The sequence below is a fragment of the Podarcis bocagei genome (genome assembly GCF_964188305.1).
Source record: "Podarcis bocagei genome assembly, chromosome: 7".
NCBI lineage: Eukaryota > Metazoa > Chordata > Lepidosauria > Squamata > Lacertidae > Podarcis > Podarcis bocagei.
The window spans coordinates 68,605,217-68,628,693 of NC_138132.1; the positions used below are offsets into that span (position 1 = coordinate 68,605,217).

Genomic DNA, 23,477 nt, shown 5'->3' on the forward strand with positions numbered 1-23,477 from the left:
TACAAATGCAGATGGCTTTCATCAAAGGGGCTCATTAGCATACTGTCAAGTTATGCCACCAGAATGGGAGACTGATTAGACAAGCCTCAAAATATTATAATGCACTTTGGAAATATGACTCATTACCCCTGTTTAGAATTCTCACAAACGTATATTGCTATTTCCAAGACTTCCTTTTCCCACAGCTTTTGAGTAATTATGCTATAGAAAGCAGCAATAGGAAGCCGATAGGAAATTTAGTGACTTACTTCAGGAAAACATCAGACCCTTCCGGGCAAGGAACCTCTGGTGGATGAGCTGGCAACAACTTGCAAGATTCCCTCTGCATGTCTGAGGAAAAAGAGAGACACCCAAAAATATAAAAATATTCTGAGAAATGTAAGGTTTCACATCTGGATTATTATCCTGATGACTTCTCAAGAAGAGAATGGCAAACAGCAGAGTAATAAAACCATACAATTAAAAAAAACACTATTTAAAACATTTTAAAAAGAAATCAAAAGCATTAAGAGAACATTTAAATCTGTCTGGAGTTCAATAGGCTTTTTTGATCAGTAAACTATTCAGATTAATCAGTTGTCCCTAAGATGGTTAGATACTCTCAGGATCGTTTTTCAGACTACAACTCACATCATCCCCGTGTTTGCTGGGGGTAAAGAGAGTCGTAGTCCAAAACATCTGGAGGCCGCTAGCTTAGAAAAGGCTGAGTTAAATAAACAATTAATTGTTTACTCAGTTAGGGTAACTGATTAAAACATTTTGATTTAAGAAAAAAGTCACCCCTTGAGTTAATCAATCAGCAGGTTATTTCAGAAAACTTCAGTGCAGTTTGTTGGCGTGAACTGGCCCCAAGTATGACAGGATATGCCAAGGGCACCAGACAAGAGCATTCTCTGTTTTCTCTGCTGACCTTCTATTTGCTTCTGAAGCTTTGCATTTTCCTCCTTTGCCGCCTTCAGCTTCTGGACAGCTTCCACAAATTTGTTTTCCAAGTCCACTATTGTCTTTGAGTGTTGCTTGATCTGTTCCTTATATTCTGTTATCTCCTCCTGATGCTTCTGCTTCTGCATCTCATTCTCATTCTCAATGCTCTTCAGACGTTTCTCCCAGACGGTTAGTTTCTCTTCTGCCACTGTCTAAAAACGAGCAAACCCCCAAACAGAACTCATTCATTTTGCTCAGCACATGGGTGACTTTTTCAGATAAAGCCATTGTCAAGGGGGCTAGGAGAAAATCAAACCAGCTAACCTTCATGTTTAGTTATTTATTTGTTCTATTTGCATCTTGTCCTTCATCAGTTTCCTTCTCCCCAGGGTGTGTTATTCTTAACAAATTTTGGGGGCAGTTGGGAGGGAGGAGATTATGATTCACTTGAATTAGAAAACTTTCTTAATACAGCACTTAAATCAGTAACTGGTTTATCTCAGAGACATGCTTTGAGATGTGGGAGGTGGATGAGCCCAGACCTTAATTTCCAACCCTCCAAAACGGCCTTTCACAAATCTCCCATTCCAGCAGCTGCTGTCTTTCACCTCCAAGTTGAAAACGTGGGAGCAGCTGTCACTCCTCAAAGGGCCAAATCGGGGGCTAGGAGTTTCTAGCTGCTGAACTCTCAAGCAGAATTGCTTGCACTCCTCTGTCACCAGTTACCTTTCTTCTTGTAGCCTCTTCTAGGCTCTCCAGAGCCTTCTTTATCTTGGCATTTAGAGCTTCTTCTGATTTTGTTTTAAGTTCAATTACCTGTAATGAACATATTATTAAGAAGTGAGAAGACAGAACCTAGGCTTCAGAGAATGGAGTGTTGTTTGTCTTAGTTAAAAGCCTGGCAGACCAGCGTTTAACTTGCCAATAACTGCTGCTGGAAATCAGACACCAGGAAGAGTCTGGATTAGAGAACTTCAGATGAGAATGGCGGGGTGGGGAAGCAATGACGACGACCCTTTATTTTATCCCTCTTTCAATTCTAACTTAGTCCACATATATTGGCATGCTATGGCAAAGGAGAACATGCTTCAAAGCTTACTAACTGGTATTTTGCGTTTATATCCCACCTTTTACTCAATGCAGCATATCTAGTTCTCCACTGCAGTGTCACAAAGAGCCTTGGAAGACAGGGAAGGTTGAGAGACAATGACTGGTGCATCATCAGCCAAGTGAGCTTCATGGCCAAGTAGGGACTAGAAATCTGGGCTGCCAGCATCCTAGTCAAGAGCTCAGTTTGCCTCCCTCCTCCTCCTCCTCCTCTGTGATCTGACTCCCTTTGAGACGCACTGTCTCAGACATCCAGATTACTTGTGCTTCCCCTGCAAATGAGGATCAGAAGCCACATTCAAACCATAATGCCCATTGTAGTGGAGAGGGCAACACAGACCATACTTGGCTTTGAATCAACGTAGTGGAATGGTCAGAGTGTCAAGTTATGGCTGGGTAGACCTAGGTATGAAACTCCCGCTCAGCCACTTGGTAACCTGGAGGCACCCATGCCTTCTCAGCCTAGTCTAGCTCCAAGGGGGTTTATTTGTTTTTTTTGTCTGTTTCTTTCTTTGTTTGTTTTTGAGAGGGCAAACTGTGGAGGTGAAGGGAGGCAAGAACCATGTACTCTGTCTTCAGTTCCTTAGAAGAATGGTGTGATACAAAAGTGGAAAAGGACCTATGGTTATTAAGTACCAATGTAGGAAGAAGTGCTTCCTTTGAACACTCAAAATGCACAATATAAATATTTATCTCTCTAGCTGTCTGCTAGAGGAGATTGTGGGATGGCAATGAGGAGGCAGGCCCACGGATTTCTACATACCTCAGCCGATCGCTGCATCTGAGCTTCCAAATCTCGGACCTTTTTCTTTTCTTCATCAATGGCCTCCTTTAATTTTGCTTCCTCCAGGGCAGCCAGCCCCTCCAGAACCTGGGAAAGTAATTTAATTCTTCTTGTTAACGTCGTTAAAGCAAATGAAGGAAATTTGCTAGGCAGAAACAGCTTGGTGACAGATGAACAAACGTTAAGTTAACATTCTGGTGGGAGAGGCCCTTAAAAAATAATTGGTTGCATTGGGCACAGCATTGGGGGAGGGGGGAGTTAGAAAATACCAAGCATATGAGCTGCTGAGATGTATGTTCACAGCATGATTGGATGGAGGACCAGAATTAATAAGATACCAGTTCCAAAGAGGGTAGACTTAGGTAATTGCATTTTTGTATTGTTGTTGTTGTTACTACTATTACTATTGTTATTACTTTGTGATGCCGCAACAACTGACCTGCCTTGCTCTGTGGGCTCCTCCCTGATAGCAGATCAGGGCATCTTGTTCCACCTTTTTCAGTTCTTACTATGTAGGCCTAGTATGTCCCCATTGCCACTTCCATTTAGAAGGTGGGTTCAAACACTTTTAAAAACACCCCTAAGCTTTCTTTGTACCTTCTCATTCTCCTGAAGTTCTCGCTCTCTGTCTCGAAATTGCTCCTCGAGTTTTTCTTTCAGTTCATTTAGCTTCTCCTGCAGGAGGGAATCCTGAGACATCTCTGCCATCTTTAGCTGGTTCTATAGCAAAAGAGTCAGACCATCAGGCCTGCTTTGGGCTACTGGTCTCAGCCAGAGAAGCTCACTTCAGGGAAAACACCTTTTACCTGCAGTGTCTGGAGTTTGGCCATGGTCTCATGGTGTTTGCCCAGCAGCTTCTTCATGTAGGAAGCCATTCCTGACAAAGACAGACAAGCATGATAACAGAAGGGAGTGACCAGGCTTCATCTCTCTCCTCTGTTTCCTGGAAAATTCCTTTCTTTAGCCAGGTTTCCTTAAACGGAGCTCATTCTGGTGCAGCAGTGAAAAACAGACTAGGGCAGGACTAGGGATCCTGCAGCCCTCCAGAAGTTGACAGACTCCAACTCCCATCAGCCTCACAGGGTTGTCGTGAGAATGAAATGGGGTGGGTGGGATCATGAACACTGGCCTGTGCTCATTGGAGGAAGTTCAGGATTGAAAGGGGTGTGTGCTCGCACATGTATGTGTGTACGTACATAATGCCATTGCCTTCCACCTGGACAATTAATCTTTCTCTTTCCTGGATTACATGTTCCATTTTCAGGATCAAAAAACACATGGTTGGAACTCCCACTGTCTTTTTATTTTACAAAAAGCAGCTATAGTAGGTTCTGTTTATTTGTTTAGGAATCTATAAACTGCAGTTCTGCCAAAAATGGCACACAAAGCAGTGTAAAATACTAAAAACTAAAAGTAAAATTATTATGGTTATGCTTACTAACTTATCAACCATCATAAACTGTTGGCAGGTGGTGGGGAGGATCATGGTTACAACGCAGGTGCTGGATTTTGGTTATGATGAGGGAAGAGGGTACTTTGGCTGGGGCAGTGAACCTAGGGCAGCACTGCACTCTCACTTAGGGTCCTACAGTATGATTAATGTGCACAGAAAATGTAAGAGAGGCAAGGGAACCTTTTTCAGAGTCAGACACATCAAGCCCCACATCCCGAAGGAGACATTCCACTGCATCCACCCAGCCCAGCAAACTGCAGAGGACTCCGGCTGTTGAGGTCTGGACTCCCAAGGCAGGCGGGGTCAGGCACAGATTCTGGAGATTGCAGATCTCTTTCTTCAAGCTGCTGCTGCAATAAGAGGTTCCCAAGAAATCCTGACAAGAAAACAGGGAAGAGAAGAAGCAAACCCACACAGACATGAGTGTGGGTCATTCTTATCTTGAAGCAGCAGTGAAGACTCATTTCCCCACATAATATTCTGGGCTGTTTTTGTAACAGCTAGTTTCTCTAGCAATAAATCATTTGGTGTTGTGTTTCAACAGCCCTCATCTTCCTGTTAGAAGAAAGGAATTCAGAAAAGATAACAATCCCCCCAAGTCATCTCTCAACACTCCAGAGCAATTACCCAAGCCAATTATTTTTCTTTCTTAAAAAAAAGTAATTCCCAAGTATATGCCTGATGAACTGGATACTAGAAGGCACACAGACGGATTCTTTTAGGGAGTCATTTTAGCAATCTGGACTGGACTTATTTAGATGACCAGTGGAGCCTTTTTCATGACAGTGATGGGTGGGGCCAGAGGAACAAAATGGGTGGAGCAACAGGTGCAATTCTTTCCTCTGTACAACTGGCTTCATCCTGGTGGTACAAATGTCAGAGGTTTCTACATCCATACATTTTCCGATCAAGCAAACCAGTGACACCACTGCAGTTCAGGGACACTTCCAGCTAGGCAAAAGCATTCAAGGAGAGCATGGAGCAGGACCACTGGTGAGGGGTAGGGCCTGGGAAGAGTGCTGTGGACCAGGCAGAGAGGTCTGGAGGGCAGGATGTGGCCCCTGGCCCTGAGCATTCCTGCCCCTGCTGCAGACCATTCCTGTGCAACCTGCATGTGTAGAATTCCACCATAACTCATCTAAACAAAATGAGAAAGCTAATATCCTATAAAGATGTTTCTAAAGGCATTACCTGAAGTCCATCCAATGCTTTCTTCAACAGATCAACGTTTTCAGACACTTCCTCAATTTCAGAGTTCTTGGCAAGTAACTCCTCTTTCAGCAGTGCCTCCCTTTGGCAATACTCTTCACTGGTCACCTGGATTTCTTCTATCTTCTCAACAATCTGATATGTGTGGGTTAACAAATAAAAAGTCAGTATATATTATTTATCTGCTCACTCCTGGGTTTTATGCTTCACTTCCCACCTGAAATACATTTGAATATTTATTTCCTCATTAAAAAGTAAAGCTGCGTGTTGAAAGCACATGTCCCCACCCTGTTTTGCTCAAAATTCACCTCTTGTATGAGTACAACAATAATGGAATCTGGTGAATTCTCATCATACACCTCCACCCCATAAGGCTCTCTCACTCTGTGTGTGTGTGTGTGTGTGTGTGTGTGTGTATGCTTGTGTTGTGTGATGCTCTTAATCAGGGCTGGCCTGCTGGGGGACCTTTCAGTGGTCCCCTATGGCTTGCAGGCACAGCTTGCATCCACCGAGTTGTGTGTTCTGTATCGTGGGTCCAATTTTTTGGAACTCCCTTCCAGCTGAGGTCAGACAGGCCTCTTTCCTACGCAACTTCCAGCACCTATGGAAGGCATTTCAACTGAGGTTCAATTTTATAGTTTTAACTTATTTTGTGTAGTGTATCTTTGTAAGCCGCTTAGGGACTCTTGTATTTCAGAGGTATATAAATCATTTAGGGTTGTTTTTATGGTGCCCATGGCATGGCAAGGAACTCAACAAAGGTGGTGGGCAACAGCATGGTCCACAGCACAACATTCATCTTCCTGTGTTTAACGGGCAAAGATCTTACCTGCTGATCTGTTAGCGCCTTCTCTGGAAGTTGTGAAAAGAGAGCTTCGGTAAGTTGGTGTCTAAAGCGCTGTGCCTAACGGCAGAAAACCAAGAGTGAAAAAATGTTGATGGTAAAACTTAACTGACAGCAGGGACCACCCCCCCTTCCATCACAGAATTGTAGAGTTGGAAGGGACCCCAAGGATCATCTAGTCCAACCCCCTGCAAGACAGGAATCTCAGCTCAAGAATCCCTGACAGCTAGCCATCCAACCTCTGCTTAAAAACCTCCAGTGAGTGCACTAGCTTCCTTGCTGAGAAATACGGTGGGTTTGAAAAGCAACTAGGAATCTTGTGGTACCCAAAACATTTTCTTATTGTATACATTTTAATGGACCAGAATCCACTTGATCATTTAAACAAGCAAGCCACACTTTGGCTAATTAAACCACGTGCAAACCAGGACACCATAACTGATGTTTCAGCTGCCCCTACCTGAGTTGCTGCCAGATCCAGATCCGACTTAATGAGGCGCTCCCTGCGCCCCATTTCTTGTAACTGCTGGGATCGCCTCTCACACTCTTTTTTCAGGTCCCCTTCAGCCTGAAACAGGGAAAGTCTGGGGATAGCAAGGCTGTACAAAAATAGGGTGGGGGCCAGAGGGAGGGCAGACTTCAGGCTTACTGCATCTGCTTTGCTTCTCATAAGGAATGCAAGACCTACCAGCCAGACCAAACTGCAAAAGATACAAAAGCAAAGGACAAGATGCGTCTCTCCCAGTTAGCTTTTCAGTAGCCTAATTTAGGTGCAAAAAAACGCTTTGTTCTTGCCATTGTTAAAACAATTTGGAGTCAGAAACCCTTGCAAACCACCCCAAAATCTACCAGTAGATCACGTTCTATCTACTGCCCACTCTTGGTGTAAGTGAGTCATAGTGCTGCTTCCTTTTCACAAGTATTGTAGCTAATTCCTTCCAACTCTTTGATACAACAAATCTATGATCAATGTAATCCTCTATGGTTAGTGTGTTTGACTGGAATGTGCCATTCTGGACTGGGCAGTCTTTGACTAGATGTGAACATTTTACCTGTGGTTACTTTGCCATCTAGTGGCGAGATAGGATATGCACAGAAAGGCCACTTTCACCAATGCTCTTAATGATGTGTGTGTGTTTTATTTTTCTGTTTGCTGCCCTGGACTCTTTTGGGTGGACCCATGGAACAGAAATTTAAATAATGTTAATAACACTGATTTATTTTTATTTTTACAGGAGGGATGTGAGGCTGGTACCCTCACTCTCAGAACTCCTGTATTAGAAGCTACCCTCAAGGAAAACTGTGAAGAAAATAGCCATTTACCTTTGTTTTTTCAGCAAGTTTGTTGGTTAACATTCCATGCTCCGTGCGGAACTTATTTATGTCTTCTTTGTATCTCTTCACCTGTAGCTCCAGCTCACTGATTTGCTGTAGGCACCAGAGGGAAGTGGGGAGGATCAGTTGTAGAAAATCACACCAACCTTTATCCCAAGGATTTTTTTTAGTACAGTGGTGCCTCGCAAGATGAAATTAATCCGTTCCGCGAGTCTCTTCGTCTTGCGGTTTTTTCGTCTTGCGAAGCACGGCTATTAGCGGCTATTAACGGCTTAGCGTCTTAGTGGCTATTAACGGCTTAGCGGCTTTAAGAAAAAGGAAACAAACTCGCAAGAACTCGCAAGACGAAACGTCTTGCGAAGCAAGCCCATAGGGAAATTCGTCTTGCGGAACGACTCAAAAAACGGAAAACTCTTTCGTCTTGCGCATTTTTTGTCTTGCGAGGCATTCGTCTTGCGAGGTACCACTGTATGTAAGAAACACAAGCAGAGGTCCTCCGAGCTACAGGTGGTAAGAAATTCTAGCGGACTGTGGTCACAGCTTCCATCCGTATTCAAAGCAGAACTGATGCCTCTCAGGCAGTTAATGTGGTTAGTTGCTGACCGGATCTGATTTCTATTCCAGTCATATTTAAACATGTAATACTTAAGCCACGCCTTCTAATATTGAACACGACTGGTGTGTGCTGAGAGGAACTGCAGCCGAAACAGAACTACTAAAGAACAAGAAGGAAGGGCAGCCTGCTTGGGGGAGCCTCAAGGTTTGCAGAAGTGCAATCTAAAGGTAGATGCGAAAGGAGCAACCTCACTTCCCCCAAGAAAAATGAAGTTTGAGCACGCACAGCAGCCACAAAAGACTGTATCTAAAATCAGTCCTACTTATGAGTAAGACTCATTGAAATTAATGGACATTAAAGTATTTCAATGGGCTTACTCTGCAAAAAACTTAAATGTAGTCAACTAAAAACTACTCAAAATCAGACCCACTGAAATTAATGGACCTAAATTAGACATGCATGTTAATTGCAATGGGTATACTCTGAGTAGGGACACAGGTGGCGCTGTGGGTTAAACCACAGAGCCTAGGGCCTGCCAATCAGAAGGTCGGCAGTTCGAATCCCCGTGACGGGGTGTGCTCTCGTTGCTCGGTCCCTGCTCCTGCCAACCTAGCAGTTTGAAAGCACGCAGTGTAAGTAGATAAATAGGTACCGCTCTGGCGGGAAGGTAAACGGCGTTTCTGTGCACTGTTCTGGTTTTACCAGAAGCAGCTTAGTCATGCTGGCCACATGACCTGGAAGCTGTACACCGGCTCCCTCGGCCAATAAAGCGAGATGAGTGCTGCAACCTGAGTCGTCCGCGACTGGACCTAACGGTCAGGGGTCCCTTTACCTTTATACTCTGGGTAGGAGTAGCCCTGATTCAGCCTAGAATGTTTACTCCAGTTGGAAAAGGAAAATAGAAAGTTTAGGGTGGGGGCAGAGAAATGGGATAGAGTTTCCTAGAAGAGAATGAGGCTGGAATGCTCAAGAGGAGCACTCCAGCTAGGAGGAAAGCACACAGTGCAAGACAGGTGCTGTAGCCCCCCATTTGCAATAGGCAATCTTAAAACTAATAAAGGGTTAAACTGCTAGCGAATCCATCTATCATTCTAAGTCTGCATGGGTGTTATATTCATGAAAAAATGTTAAGTAAACTGAAGGCTAACTCACATTCTGATAAGCATTTACTTCTCTCTCTCTGAATTCACGCTTCATTTCCTCTTTAATCCTAGCACACTGCAATGAACAGCAACGAAGGAAAACATGATCAAGCAAGAGAGGCATTACCATGTTCATAGTGGCGCTTCTGGTATATAGTAGGGTGCCTTATTCCCATCTGGAAGTTCAAATTTCACAACAAATAATGTTTTGTTGTTGTTGTTTTTTAAAAAAACATAACCCCCCCCCCAAAGCAAAATATCAATTCTAAATGCAGGCGCCTTCATCCAGCTCCCTGATTATTAAAGACTTCTGCAAGAGTTTTACAGCAAAGGAAGAAAAAGCAAAAAAGCCATGAGCACTTAATCTGAGCAAGAACGACACAGATTAAAAAATGTCAGCTATATTGCCAGTCAAAGCCAGCTTGCTTTGGGAGAAGCAGGAGAAGAAGACCTTTTCTTTGGCACTTAAAACATAAGGTATCCTGGACTGTGATCACTTATGCACAGTAGTCCATGTGTTGGTAGTATCAAGACTTGATTGCTGCAATGTGCTTTATGTGGGGCTTCCCTTAGGCCTGGTCCAGAATTTTCAGCATGGCAAGTAACTTTCCAACAGCATTTAATACCTGTGGGAGTAACTTTCCAACAGCATGTAATACCTGTGCTGCAGGAACTGCACTGGCTGCCTATATAGTACCTGTCCAGGTTCAAAGTTTCACAACTGGTGTACAAAGCCATAAACGACTTGAGTCAGAGGACCTTAAAGAGCACCTCACCCCCTTTTAGGCTGAGCAGAGCCCTGAGATTTTGGGTAGTGGCTCATGTCCCAGAAATCAAATCTCTTTATATTTCGAAGGTATCGTTCAACGAAGTCACCGAGCAAAGTCACCAGTGAAGGTGAGGCAGATGCTGACACTGCATGGTTTTTCGCATGCTGCAAAAACATTTTTATTTCAGCAAGCATTTCCAGAACATTGATTTCATCTAGCCACTTTTAATGCTCCTCTGTTGTATTTATGGTGTATGTTATTCTGTATTTCTATAGCTCACTGTCCTTGCTTTGTACCCCAAATATTTTTGCCCTTGTGTCCCTGAACTTTGATAGTGCTTCTTGCTTGCCTGGACAGAGGATAGAGAGAGGTGTGCGAGTGAGTGTAGAAACTAGCCTGATACACGAAAGTAAAGTTCACATTCGTCAATGTGCCCACTTTTGTCTCTGGGCCACCCAACACTGGCATGCGGCGCTTAGAAGGTTTCCCAGAAGAGAATGTGGTCCTCAGGATGAAAAAGGCTTTTCAAATATCGTGAGATTAAAACCAATAGATGATTTCCATATTTTTAATTTCCAGCATTATATGGAAACTATGTGGTCTTCCCATCCCAGATTTCTTTTGTAACAAGTGTCCCCTCGGCCGTAACTTTTGACAAAGTAATGAGTTTATTGCTTGTGATATGCTTGTGATATGTGGCCAATATCCAGGGAGTTTATACTGTTCATGCCCATTTCTAAGAGCCCAGTAGCACCTGAAAGACTAACAAATTTATGTGGCGCAAGAAGACTCTCTTGCTATTTTGGAAGCAACAAAATAACATGGCTGCCCCCTCTAGAAATTGTTTCTGGTTTTGATATACTTGATTTTATCAAGCAACAGGACCAAAGGATGCAAAGTTTGCAAAGCCTGTATTTAAAGGAGGTGATTTTCTTTTTAGTCATTTTTTGTTTTGTTTACATGTTGGCTGCAAGCCACCCTGGGCATCCTGTTGGGAAAGGTGACCCTTCTCTGATTTATTTACATAGTTTATATTTATTCCATATTTCAGAGAAAGCTCTGAGCAGTTTACAGCACCATAAAAATAACACCAAAGGGTTTTTTTAAATGCACCCCCACCCACCACAACCCTACATTTTGAAGCCACGGCACAACAATTAGGTATGCCATAAAATATAAAATAAAATAAACCAGCCAACATATAGGGACCATAATAACTACCAGCAGATCCAAAATACAGAAACGCAACAGAGACAATCAGAGCTACGCATCAAGTATACAAGCATGTATTTATAGGTGGCAGTAGCTTTCTCACATGCAAGCTAAAGAAGAGCTTAGTTGCTGGATCAAGACACAGGCTTATCTAGTCTATAGTGTTCTCACAGTGGCCAACTAGATGCCCCAAAGGGAAGCCTACAAGCAGGTCTTGAGCGCAGCAGTGCTGTCGCCACTTGCAATTCCCAGCTATCTCCCATAAATCCAAACACAGTTTTCAACCAACGAGATAAAAAGCAGCCTGGTCTGCTCCTCTGCCTTGAAACAGCTGCCCGGTCTGCAACAATCCACAGGCCGTTTTCAGGGAAGTGCTACTCTCAGCAGCAGACCAGCTGTTCAAAGGAACAGGGACAGATGGGTAAAAAAGTTGGCAAGCAAATCCAGACCAGGGTGCACGTGTACTGTGGACCAGGCGATAAACAAGCCAAGTGCCATAGGAAGGACTAGTAGTAGCTCCTTGAAAACAGGTGAGATGATGGCAAAATGAAAAGAACGCCCCAAACACAAAACATACATTTACATGGGAGTACTTTGATTGCAGGAATGCAGCCCTGGGCCATATTCATTAAAAACATTTGTTTTGAATTAACCTTGCCAGCTGGAAACCAAAGCACAACACAACTCACCGTGAATGGTTTCATTGTCTTCCATTTTTAGTAGAGTATGGGAGTGACTGGGTGGATGGTGTCTTTGTGTGGATTGGTGGATGATTGATACTGCATGAGCAGGACGTACCATATGATTTGTGTAAATGCATGGCAGAGTTTGGATGAGAGGTGTGATGGGGTTAGTGATGCATATTTTGAATCACGCTTTGCCTTTGGCAAGACAGAGGCTGAAGAAGCAAGAGGTCCCTGCTAAGGCGCTTTCCAAATGTGATGGGGGATTTTATTGTTTTACATTACATTGCATTACGTCATTGTATTATATCTTGTCTTCCTGTTTCATTCCACCACCACCACCCCTTATATATCAGTTGTGAGGAACAGTTGGCCCTCCAAATGTTGCTGAACTACAACTCCCATCAGTCCCAGCAAACATGCCCAATGGCCAGGCATGACCAAATGTTCCCCACCTCTTAGATAGATAGATAGATGGGTGGGTGGGTGTATAGACAGATTGTGTATGTGTCCTTGTGTAAACCACCAAGAGACTGCCTTAGGGTTAAGTGTATAAATAGTATGAATATATAGATAAAACAAGTCAGCCCAAAAGCATCTGAATCAGTATTTTTAACTGAAACTAATTGAAACAGTGGGTGGCAGCATCCACACTGCCTTTTGCTCATGCCTAGAAAACTGGTTCTAGAAAACCATGCCGGTTGTCTACAGCTTGTGATGGGGTGTGTGTGTGTGTGTGTGTGTGTGTGTGTTTTAAATAAGGAGTTGAGCACTGGGGTAAACTTCCAAATTGCATTTGAATTAATGTTTATAAAATTGCAAGTAGTTTGCCTGAAGTGGAGGTGGGGATGGGTGGGGGAAGAAATGCATTGCACCTGGCATATTTGGGCAGCTGCCAGGGCCCACGAGCCCCAGCAGAGCTCACCAGGGCTGGTATCACCTTGCCTCGGCTGCTGCTTATGGTGCTGGCGCTGGCAGTGCTACACGCTCCAGTCACCCCCTCCCTTCAAAAAGCATGACCTGCTGCAGTGCAGCCTCTGTTAGGAGCCAGGTGACGGCTCAGCTCTTGACTTGATGCCATGCTAAAATTCCAACAATGCAATGCCCAGATTAGCAATGAGCTGTGGGGGTTGTAGCACAGGAGTCCTGAGCACTAAGTGGAGCAGAAGCTGCTCAGCTCATAACAGTAGCTATACCATGCTGGGTAAACCCGTCTAGAGAGTGACAGGCAACCACAGTTGTGCCAGGGGAGGGCAGGTGGTGGTGGACACCAGCAGCAATGGTGGTACAGTGGTGCCCCGCAAGACGAATGCCTCGCAAGACGAAAAACTCGCTAGACGAAAGGGTTTTGCGGTTTTTGAGCTGCTTCGCAAGACGAATTTCCCTATGGGCTTGCTTCGCAAGACGAAAACGTCTTGCAAGTCTGTTTCCTTTTTCTTAACACCGTTAATACAGTTGCGACTTGACTTTGAGGAGCAACTCATAGAACGCGGTGTGGTAGCCTTTTTTGAGGTTTTTGGTGATTTTTGAAGCTTTTCTAAAACTTTTCCGACACCGTGCTTCGCAAGACGAAAAAACCGCAAGACGAAAAAACTCGCGGAACAAATTAATTTCGTCTTGCGAGGCACCACTGTATTGGATGGCAGTGGGGAACTAATGATTCAGGGGCTTCCTGATTGCTGATGCTAGGTGTGAGTGGGTGTCCAGCTGGTAAATATGTACTCAAGCCTGGTGCCAGTCCTGCAACCCAGTTAGTATTTGATTTGCAAAGGTCGTGAGAAGCCATGTTTACTTATGGGGCAAGTAAAATGCAGGGAGGTATCTTCTGAAGGTACAACAGTGTGAAGGGACTTTCAAAAACACGTTGCAATACCATGTTGAGAAAGTCAGGTATTCCATTAGGCATGAAGACCTCTTTGGATCTTAGCCATTTCCTGTGACAGTAATGATCAGGAGATTTATTGGCTTAAAAAATACATCCCCCAAGTATCAAATCACTGCAGGAGTACTAGTGAAAAATAGATGCAGGAGAGGTACAGACCTTTGTGCAAAAGTGAAGGTTTGTAAGAGCACTCATTAGTTAAGAACGTTACAAAAGACTGGGATAGAATCAGCAATGCACGAAGCAGCACAAGTCAAACCTACAGTTCTTAGAAAGGGCTTTGATTAGTCAGAGATGCACAACTAACTCTTTTAAATGTCCCTTTGCCTATTCTTTTAAAATGCTACAGGGGGGCATGATTTGGTTAAAATTGGAACTAGGGGCTGAGACTGTGTAGTTCGTAAGAGGTCGCCTAACACCTACCCTGCCCCAGAATTTAAATACTCTGAAAGGGAGCCTTATTGTTACAAAGGCAGGCATCCAACATAAAGAGACTTGCATGGTTTTCAAAGACACACATAAGAATCAGGAATGATAATAGAAGTGGAAGTGCATTAATGAGTCACAGTGGAATTCAAGAGCCAGACTAATTCAAGAACCAACCTGAAAGCGAGCATGGGAGGCACAGCATCGTGCACCGATGGAAAGAAGGTAGAAAGAATGACCCATGAAGCACAAAATGGCAACCAGGTGGCCTTTCCTGGTTACTCCAGAGCAAGGAAGGGCAGTAGGAGGCCATGAGGCTGCATAGCAGGCTGTGCAGAGGGGTTGGTTCTACTGCATCACCTGACTCTCTAGGGAGTTCTGAGGGATGGTCAGCAAATGCCTACAGCTCTCTCTACAGTGAGTGGAGCCAGTCTACAGGTGTCACAGGTCTTGAGCTGGGGGTCCCTGGCAACTCCGTGCAAAACACTACTCCAGGGGTGGGGAACCTCAGGAACCAAATGCAACCCTCTGTATCTGGATAACTCTCCCTTAAGCCACACCCTTCACTGGCTCTGCTTTTCTTTTCTTTTCTTTTCTTTCCTTTTCTTTCCTTTTCTTTTCTGGAATGTGTCCTTGAGCTCTAATCATGCACTTTGTCAACGTTAATCCAATATTCCTACAATTTAGTTATTCAAAAGGGAAGAACATAATGGGCGGGTGTGTGCATTGTGTTGGGGTAGCACCCCACATACTCGAATCCAAGCAGGGTTTTCAAAAACATGATTATTCACCTGGGCAGAAACCTGGGCAAGCTGGTTATCCTTCTCCCTGCTTTCTCTCCTAAACTTCTCCACCTCTATTTTCAATTGCTGGATGTTATGATCCTTTGATGTAATGTCTTTTTGCAAACTGGTCACCAGTCCTGCGGGAAGAAATAATAAGGCATAAATTATTTTTTTTAAAAAAAGCTTCATAATGATGTCTTAAAGAATATTAATGAAATAAATAAATAACCTGCTCAGAGGAGACTCATTGAAATGAGTAGACTTCACTTAGTGATGTTCATAAATCAAAGTGGTTCTACTCTGAGTAGGATTAATGCTGGTTACAACGCTACAGGTTCTTCTGGATGACTGCAAAAAGGAAGCCCTTAAAAGCCAATTTGAGCTTCCCAAATATAAGGCAGCGAGGGAAAGAAGTGACCCAAGCTGTACAAAATAAGGAGCAACTGATCCCAAAGTTATTGCTGACTGGACAAAGCACACCTGTTGTAAGAGAATAGCTCTTCTTCAGTGCCTCAGTTTCTTGCTTCCAGTGTGCAATTTGTAGGTCTCGTTCAGAAAGGGAATGGTACAACACTTCACTCGTGTTACTCTGCAAGTTGCAAACCTATTGCAAACATGATTATGGAAACAAAAGATAGAACACAGCCAGTTCACACCAATTTGGATTCCATTGTGCATTTCTATAGCACCAATTCAGACAAGAAAACTCCTGGGAGGCAGGCATGCAGAGTGATCCAACAGTTACATTACACTGGGTGGGAAGTCTGGAGAAGACAGGATCTGTGCAGCTCCACAAAGCCAAGTCAAAGGGAGATGGCACTCTCACTGTGGCAAGTGACTGTGGCCCCTGGTCAGGCATTTCAGGCATCACAGTAGTGTAGCTGCAACAGGCATTAATGCTGCTGCAGAACTGTTTCATTTCCTCCTCATTCATTCATTACCTTCTAGAGCAGAGGTGGGGGATCTGGGGGCCTCCTGGTGCAGTTGGACTCCAACTCCCATCAGTCCCAGCCAGCGTGGCCAATGGTCAGGGGTGATGGGGATTTGGAGAGTCACATGTTCTGTATCCCCAGGGGTGTAGGAAGGGGGGTGCTGCCTGTCCCAGGTGTCATCCTTGAGGGGGGTGACAAAATGGCACACTGCGGGGGTTGGCATTTACCGTGGGGCCAGGCCTGCAGTGTGCCCGAGCCCCATGTCTCTCATGGGAGTGATGCGGTGGCTCGGGGCCCCGCACTACCCAAAACGGCAGTGTGGGGCTTGCGTCCACCAGGCAGACTCCGTGGGCAGCTTGCTGCGCCGCCCCCAGGGGCGGATCGCCCCGCCCCCACCGCTCTGGGTGCCGGAGCAGCTACCTACACCCCTGCGTATTCATACAATGTATCTCCATCACCGGGTCTCCAATTTTGCTGTCAGGCTGCCTGAACCCCACGCATTGGCTCTTCCATTCTAAACCCAGACATCTAGGCAGATCTCTACAGCTGTGCATTATTTTATGCTTATCCTTGTCCCACTGGCAACTTCCTTGGATCACCAAATAACCTGTGAGCCCCCACAGGTCTACAACTTTAATAAATGGCAGAATGGCAGAATGTCTGCAACTTTAATAAATGCAGCGCAGGAAAAAGGCCGATAGTGGTGAGAACAGCTTTGTCTGTTTTCATACATCAAGTTTAAATTGCTTGAGTGCCTCTTGCAGCATTCACACACATGCTGTTAATAAATAAGAGAGGTGACTGGAATGTGAGTGAATATACTGGCCAATGTAGGTTTTCCATTAACATTAAAAAGCCGGATGAAAGAAGCACCGTTAAGCCGTACATGTGGGGGAAAAAACCCAAAGAGCCAAAAGCAGTTGCATTCACTCTTCCATCTACATGCTCCAGTTCCCTCCTTGACTTCCTGATTAATGGCAAACTATTGCTCACTGCTACATCCAAACTGGGCAAACCATTGCTTGCCACTGATCAGTAAGTCAGAAGGAATAATAAAAAAAGAGATGGAAGGAGGAGGTTGGTCCAATCCATCCTGACCTTTCCCATTTTACATAAAAGACATACTTTTCAATGTATTCACCAGTAAAATAAGCATTTTATTATGTAAAACACCTCTTTTTATGTGCACTTTTTGTGCAGCAAAAAAAGCACTCCAAAATCTGAAGATGAGTGCAATCCAACCAGGAGGTGCATTCCAATCTGCAAGCCAGTTCATGAGTGTCGGATTGGGTTGGTCCGTTTCAAAAAAGTGGACTGAAGATATTCTTCTCCAAGCCCAGCTGTAGCTCTGTGATAAAGTACATGCTTTGAAGGCAAAAGGTTGCACGTTCAAATGCCAGCATCCGCAGATGGGCTGGGAAAGCCCCTTGCCTGAACCCTGGAAAGATGCTGTCATTGTAGACAATATCAGGCTAATTCAGAGGAAGGCAGCTTCCTATATTTCTGAACCTCAGGTCCATCACTGTTCCCTGTCCCTCCATACCTCCTCTTTCAAGGCTTTAATCTCTTTTGTCTTTGCGGAAACATCTTGTTCAAGGTCCACCAGCTTCTGATGAAACTCAGCGTCCTTCTTGGCAAGAGCTGCCATCATCTTCTCTGTCATCATGGCAATCTCATTTTGAAGATTTGCTATCACCATGTCTTTGCGACTGCACTCGCTTTCAAAGCCAGAGAGGCGGCTGATTTCATTCCCCATTTTCAGAATTACCTCGTCCTGTGTAGAGGAATAAAGCTGCTTGGGACCATAACATGCCTTTGTTTCTGACTAGCTTCTGTTTTTTCTTATTCCTCAACAAAGTGAACACTGGATTCTTTACAAAATGCCAAATCCCTCTATTCTAGTTATTAAATATACACATATTTCACCATCTGAAGAAGTTATCTGCATGAAATTTACTTGCCCTACACCGGGGGTGCCTAACCTGCGGCTTTCCAGATATTGTGGGACTGCAATTTCCATTATCTATGTCTATTGGGCATATTAGCTGGGCCTGGTGGGATTTGAAGTCCAAGAACATCTATCTGGAGAGCCACAAATTCGCTATCCTGCCCTATTCCCTAAAATTCACCCTCTAGTAACATTCTTATCAAACCAGTACTCAGGCACCGTGAAATAAGAAGTGCTTGCACATGAAAGCTTATACCAGAACAAACTTAGTTGGTTTATAAGGTGCTACTAGACAATTTTTTTATTTTTATAAAAACACAAGCAATTAATAAAAAACAGACAAAAAACTCCCTATAACAGCAGTAGAACACGCTGGTAGTACACCAGCAGCAAAACAACATAATCATAGCCCATCAAAAAAACTGGGGTGGTGGTGGGGAACTGAAACAAGATATTCAAAATTGTTTATTGGTTTCAAAGTGTTAGCAGCCTTGGAATTCAATGGAAGGTGGGATACAAATGTTCTTAGCCAGGCTTTTCCAACCTGATGTCTTCCAGTTGTAGTTGGACTTGGGGATGATGGGAGGTGGAGACAGACAATAACTGGAGGGCACCAGGTTGAGGAAGACTGCTTTAAACACTTATTGTACACTTCTGCATAGGAACCTCACCCTTTCCTTGAGAAGTGCATCCCCTTGATGAACGTTTGTCAAAGGCCCAATAACAGCTCCGCTTCCTGGAACAGAACAAGACACCCAGAGAGTGAAAAAGTAATCTTACCTTGAGTTTGATGGTGCATTTTTATTGCTGCTTCTTGCCAAGGCACTTCTGTAACTTGGCTTCAAGCGCTGATAAGCCAGTCTCCCCACCCCACCCCCCACTTCTGCCAACTCATTAGACAATAGCAATTTGGGGACAGAAGTGCCAGAGAGAGGGTAGGGAGGAAGTACAATGCTCCATTATTATTCATCACTGTTTGGTTTTCTTGTAAGTGCTTAAAGTATGGAAACTAAAATACACCAGCAAGTGTAGCTGACACCTTCCAGGCTTAACTGCCATACATTTTGGAAAGCTGCTTGTTTGCTTGGATACATCTTAAGATATATTAAACAAATTTTGCATGCTCGTTCCTGTGATCGGGTAGCAGATTTTTGTCTATGTTTGGATACAACTGGATGCTGCACCTTTCAAAACTGCACTGATTTCAAAACTGCACTGACTCCTTGATTTCTTAGAATTTCTGAGCAACGATGGGCACAAGACTGCTAGTTGAAATAAATGCTAGATTTTACATTTGAACACAACTACACATTGCAAATTTGAAAATATGTAGACTTTGGATTGTGTCGCTGCTATTAAGCAGAAATCAAGTAGTGCACAACAACCTGTTGTTATTATTATTATTACTCACTCATCACCAGCTGGTCCCAGAGTGGGTTACAATTTAAAATCCAGAAAAATAGTTAAAACTTACAGCATTCACAAGAATGGGGGGGGGGTGTCCTAAATTCTCTCACCCTTCAGATCCCTCCCCAAAATTCTTCTGTAAAGCATTTGGGCTCACTCCCAACACAAGTAGAACCATTCACCTCTTGTTACTCTTCTCTCTCTCTTTATTGGACATTCTATTCCTTTCCCTCTTCTATCCCTTTGTTTTCTCTTGCACATATGACATTTAGATTGCAAACTCCTTGCAGGCAGGGACATGTGTTTTTGTTTACAATGGTCTGCAGAGCGCCACAATGCCACCATTTACAAAATAAATAACCACTGATACCTAGAACCGCACTACTGAGCCTTCCAAGCAATGCGACAGAAGGCTTAGGGCAATACCTGGTATTGGTGCAGAAGGCTTGATGAACGCATCAGGAGAGAAAGAAGGTGAAGCAACCGGCCTGCCCCAAGCATTTACAGGCCTTTTCCTAAGCGGTGGATGTGGCAAAGTCCCACTTCCGCCATAGGACCAACTGCGGCTAATGGGCGGGGACCTTTGAGACTGAAGGGATGGAAACTGAGAAGCAGCCACTGGTGAAGGAGGCTTGGTCTCTGTGACTAAATGTAGCTGCCCTGGCCAGGCTACACGGCGACTCACAGGAGGGCGGGAGACCTATGGGGGGTAAGTTTTTAAAAGTCCATTAAAATAATAAAACATAGGCATGAATCAAACCCTCCCAATCAAGTCTTATTATTGGAAACATGGATAAAACAACCACAACAACAGATTCCATGTATTGATTATTTATAGCAGACAGCATCTTAAAAAGCAGAGACATCACCTTGCCAACAAAGGTCCGTATAGTTAAAGCTATGGTTTTCCCTGTAGTGATGTATGGAAGTGAGAGCTGGACCATAAAGAAGGCTGATCGCCGAAGAATTGATGCTTTTGAATTATGGTGCTGGAGGAGACTCTTGAGAGTCCCATGGACTGCAAGAAGATCAAACCTATCCATTCTTAAGGAAATCAGCCCTGAGTGCTCACTGGAAGGACAGATCGTGAAGCTGAGGCTCCAATACTTTGGCCACCTCACGAAAAGAGAAGACTCCCCGGAAAAGACCCTGATGTTGGGAAAGATTGAGGGCATAAGGAGAAGGGGACAACAGAGGGCGAGATGGTTGGACAGTGTTCTCGAAGCTACTAGCATGAGTTTGACCAAACTGCGGGAGGCAGTGGAAGACAGGAGTGCCTGGCGTGCTCTGGTCCATGGGGTCACAAAGAGTCGGACACGACTAAACAACTAAACAACAACAATCTTATACACACACACACACATACATCTTCAGATAATGACCCTCTCCCAACCAGGTAGACCATTGGGATAGGTAGAACTCTGCTTATTATTTTAGTTTATATGAGAAACATCCATCTCAAATAGGTCTCAGTTGCCTCAGGTATAATATGGAAAGCTGTATAAATAAAACTGGCATTAAGTGCTTCAAGTGTACTTGGGATTCAATGCACTAAGTGCTGTCTGAGCAACATGGCAATCACTGTGATACAACTCAGGTTATTGTACATGTTTAAGACTAAAGTGCTAGAAGCAAACAGTGGGGTATAAAGGGGCCTATAAAAAGAATTAAGCAGTGACCTTATAAAACGAATGACATCACCTTTACCTGAGGTCCATTTTCTAGCACAAGCTCAAAGGCTGTTCCATTGGAGCCAAACCGCAAAATGTCTCCAGGGCTCACTTTCACTGCCGCATTCTGAATGTGGCAATCATTAACAAACGTTCCATGGGTTGAGTTGAAATCCCGGAGAATGAAGCTGTTTTCTGAATCGCTGAATTCGATGGCTGCATGGTGCTCTTCAATCCCTAGAGACTGAAAGTTACATTTCAAAACTCAGCAGCATAAAAACCTCCTGGAGATACAGACTTGTTCAATACTACTGCTTGATACGTGTTTCTCAAACCAGCTTCACGCCTACTGGAGTCACTAAGCAGTTCATAATTCACCTCTAGTCAAGGTGTGAACACCTTTGCATAGGCATCCCAGCTCTGTCAGCTTCTCCTGTTGTGTACAATTCTGACACTAATGAAACCATACTGATGTAAACAACTAGGGGGGAAGAACTGTGACATGCACTGAAAAACAACAACTTCACTGCTCTCTATGGCGGTAAAGTGAGCATCCCCGAAATTAGGCTGTGAGAACCCCTGATTTGTAGTAACTAAGATGTATGTTCCAGGGCAGGGGTCTGCAACCTTTAAGACAAAAAGAGCCACTTGGACCCATTTCCGAAGAAAAACAACTGGGAGCCGCAAAACCATTGCGACATTTAAAGCATGCGCGCCGCTGCCCTCCGATCTGACAGCGGGCGGGAAGGTGACGTCGGGACGGTGCGTGACTAACGCACGCACCGCCCCCATGCAACGTCACAGCCAGTACAGCGCCCGCCACAGTGGGGAGTGTCGGGGCGCACAATGCGCCTCCTCCCCTCGCTAGTATCCGCCCTGGAGCCGCGGCAAAGGTGTAAAAGAGCCACGTGCGGCTCCGGAGCCGCAGGTTGCAGACCCCTGTTCCACGGTATGCCTCTGCTTTGCTCTCTGTCTCTTTCTGTCTCTCACTCTCCCCACTCCACTCCCTGCTCCCCTATTTTGCATCTGGCTCCAGCTGGTGGACCCAAGTTGGGATTTTTAGTAAAAAGTGAAAACAAATAAGAAATTAGATCCTAACAGCCACAGAAGTCTACCCCAGAACACAGTCTGAAAGCCAACAATTTGGTGCAGGTCCCATCATCCTTAGCCACTGGCTATGCTAGCAGAGGCTGATGGGAATTGGGGCCTAACAACATCTGGAGGGAGACAGGACAGTGAGCTTCATGGCTGAGCAAGGATTTGAATCTGTATCTACGGTTCTGGGTCATGGGTGTAGCCAATGGGGGGCAGGGGGGAGTTGACCCCCCAGATCAAGTAAAACAATAGAAATACTTAAGTAACTGACCAACCAACCAACCCTGTTAGTTCTTCCCATCCTAACAAAAATCCTGGCTATGCCCATGTCCTAGGTCCATTACTTTTACCAAGGGGTGGGGAACCAGTAGGTGCTCCAGACTTTGCTGGGCTCCAACTCCCATCAGCCCCAGCCAGCATGGTCAATAGCCAAGGATGGTGGGAGTTGTAGTTTAACAACATTTGGAGGGCCAGAGCATCCCCATCCCTGCTCCAACCACCATACCTCACAGGCAATTCTGCACAAGCTAAGAAATAATGTTTCTAAAACGTGGGAAGACATTTAACAGCAAATACAATAAGCAGAATCAGTTAATCTGATAAAATCACCTTCAGGATGATGTCAGAGTCTTCATGCCTTCCTATAGTGGTTATCTTTGGCCTCAGTGCCAAGATGCCATCAGGACTCTTCAGAAAAGCCTTCATGGTGTTGCCTATAAAATGTAGGCAAAAAGCAGGTTTGAACGCTCATAGGAGAGAGCACAGCCATGAATTTCATTTTTTGTTTTGTGGTAATGCCGATAAAACAAAAGGTTGTTTGATAGCACCTGCTCGCGAAATGCCTTTTAAGGGTTTTTCTTAGGTGCCTTAAATACTATTGTTGACAGAAAGGCAGCATATAAAGTTCTGTCAATGTTAGGCATACTCTGAGGAGGAGACCTAATGCGATCAATAAGGGTGTATTGTTTTTATTATGGTACATATTTTTTTTATATATATTGCACACCACCCTGTAATCTTCGGATGGAAGGTGGCATAGAATTTAATAAATAATAATAAGTGCATTAATTTCAATGGGTAGAACTTAGATGGATGCATCCCATTTAGCTGTGATTTCTGCACTGGCTTCCTTCCCACTCTACATTTTAAGTTTACATCCATTTCTTAAGAGAATGAGCGAAAACAAACCCCAAGATCAAGCAGGCGAAATAAATGAAGTGAGCCAAAAATAAGCTTTTGCTCCTGCCAATTCCCTGCCTCCCAATTGCACAGGAGGTGAGGTGGAGGAGGAGGGACTTCTCTACAGTTGTACG

The 23,477-nt window shown here is 44.3% G+C and overlaps 1 protein-coding gene across 1 annotated transcript in view; it reads right to left on the bottom strand.

The window, feature by feature from the left end:
• FHAD1 (forkhead associated phosphopeptide binding domain 1) overlaps nt 1-23,477 on the bottom strand; it is a 38,784-nt gene that overhangs the window by 14,914 nt on the left and 393 nt on the right. The window contains exons 2-20 of the mRNA XM_081202252.1: nt 22,774-22,877; nt 21,107-21,313; nt 19,826-20,099; nt 18,664-18,728; nt 17,588-17,818; nt 15,593-15,716; nt 15,119-15,249; nt 9,365-9,430; nt 7,645-7,749; nt 6,782-6,889; nt 6,307-6,381; nt 5,460-5,612; nt 4,449-4,644; nt 3,622-3,692; nt 3,413-3,535; nt 2,795-2,902; nt 1,651-1,740; nt 911-1,136; nt 249-330 (exon numbers count right to left, since the gene is read on the bottom strand). Of these exons, the coding sequence (XP_081058378.1) occupies nt 249-330; nt 911-1,136; nt 1,651-1,740; nt 2,795-2,902; nt 3,413-3,535; nt 3,622-3,692; nt 4,449-4,644; nt 5,460-5,612; nt 6,307-6,381; nt 6,782-6,889; nt 7,645-7,749; nt 9,365-9,430; nt 15,119-15,249; nt 15,593-15,716; nt 17,588-17,818; nt 18,664-18,728; nt 19,826-20,099; nt 21,107-21,313; nt 22,774-22,869 (2,531 nt within the window). The 5' untranslated portion in view covers nt 22,870-22,877. The remainder of the gene's footprint in view (nt 1-248; nt 331-910; nt 1,137-1,650; nt 1,741-2,794; nt 2,903-3,412; nt 3,536-3,621; nt 3,693-4,448; nt 4,645-5,459; nt 5,613-6,306; nt 6,382-6,781; nt 6,890-7,644; nt 7,750-9,364; nt 9,431-15,118; nt 15,250-15,592; nt 15,717-17,587; nt 17,819-18,663; nt 18,729-19,825; nt 20,100-21,106; nt 21,314-22,773; nt 22,878-23,477) is intronic.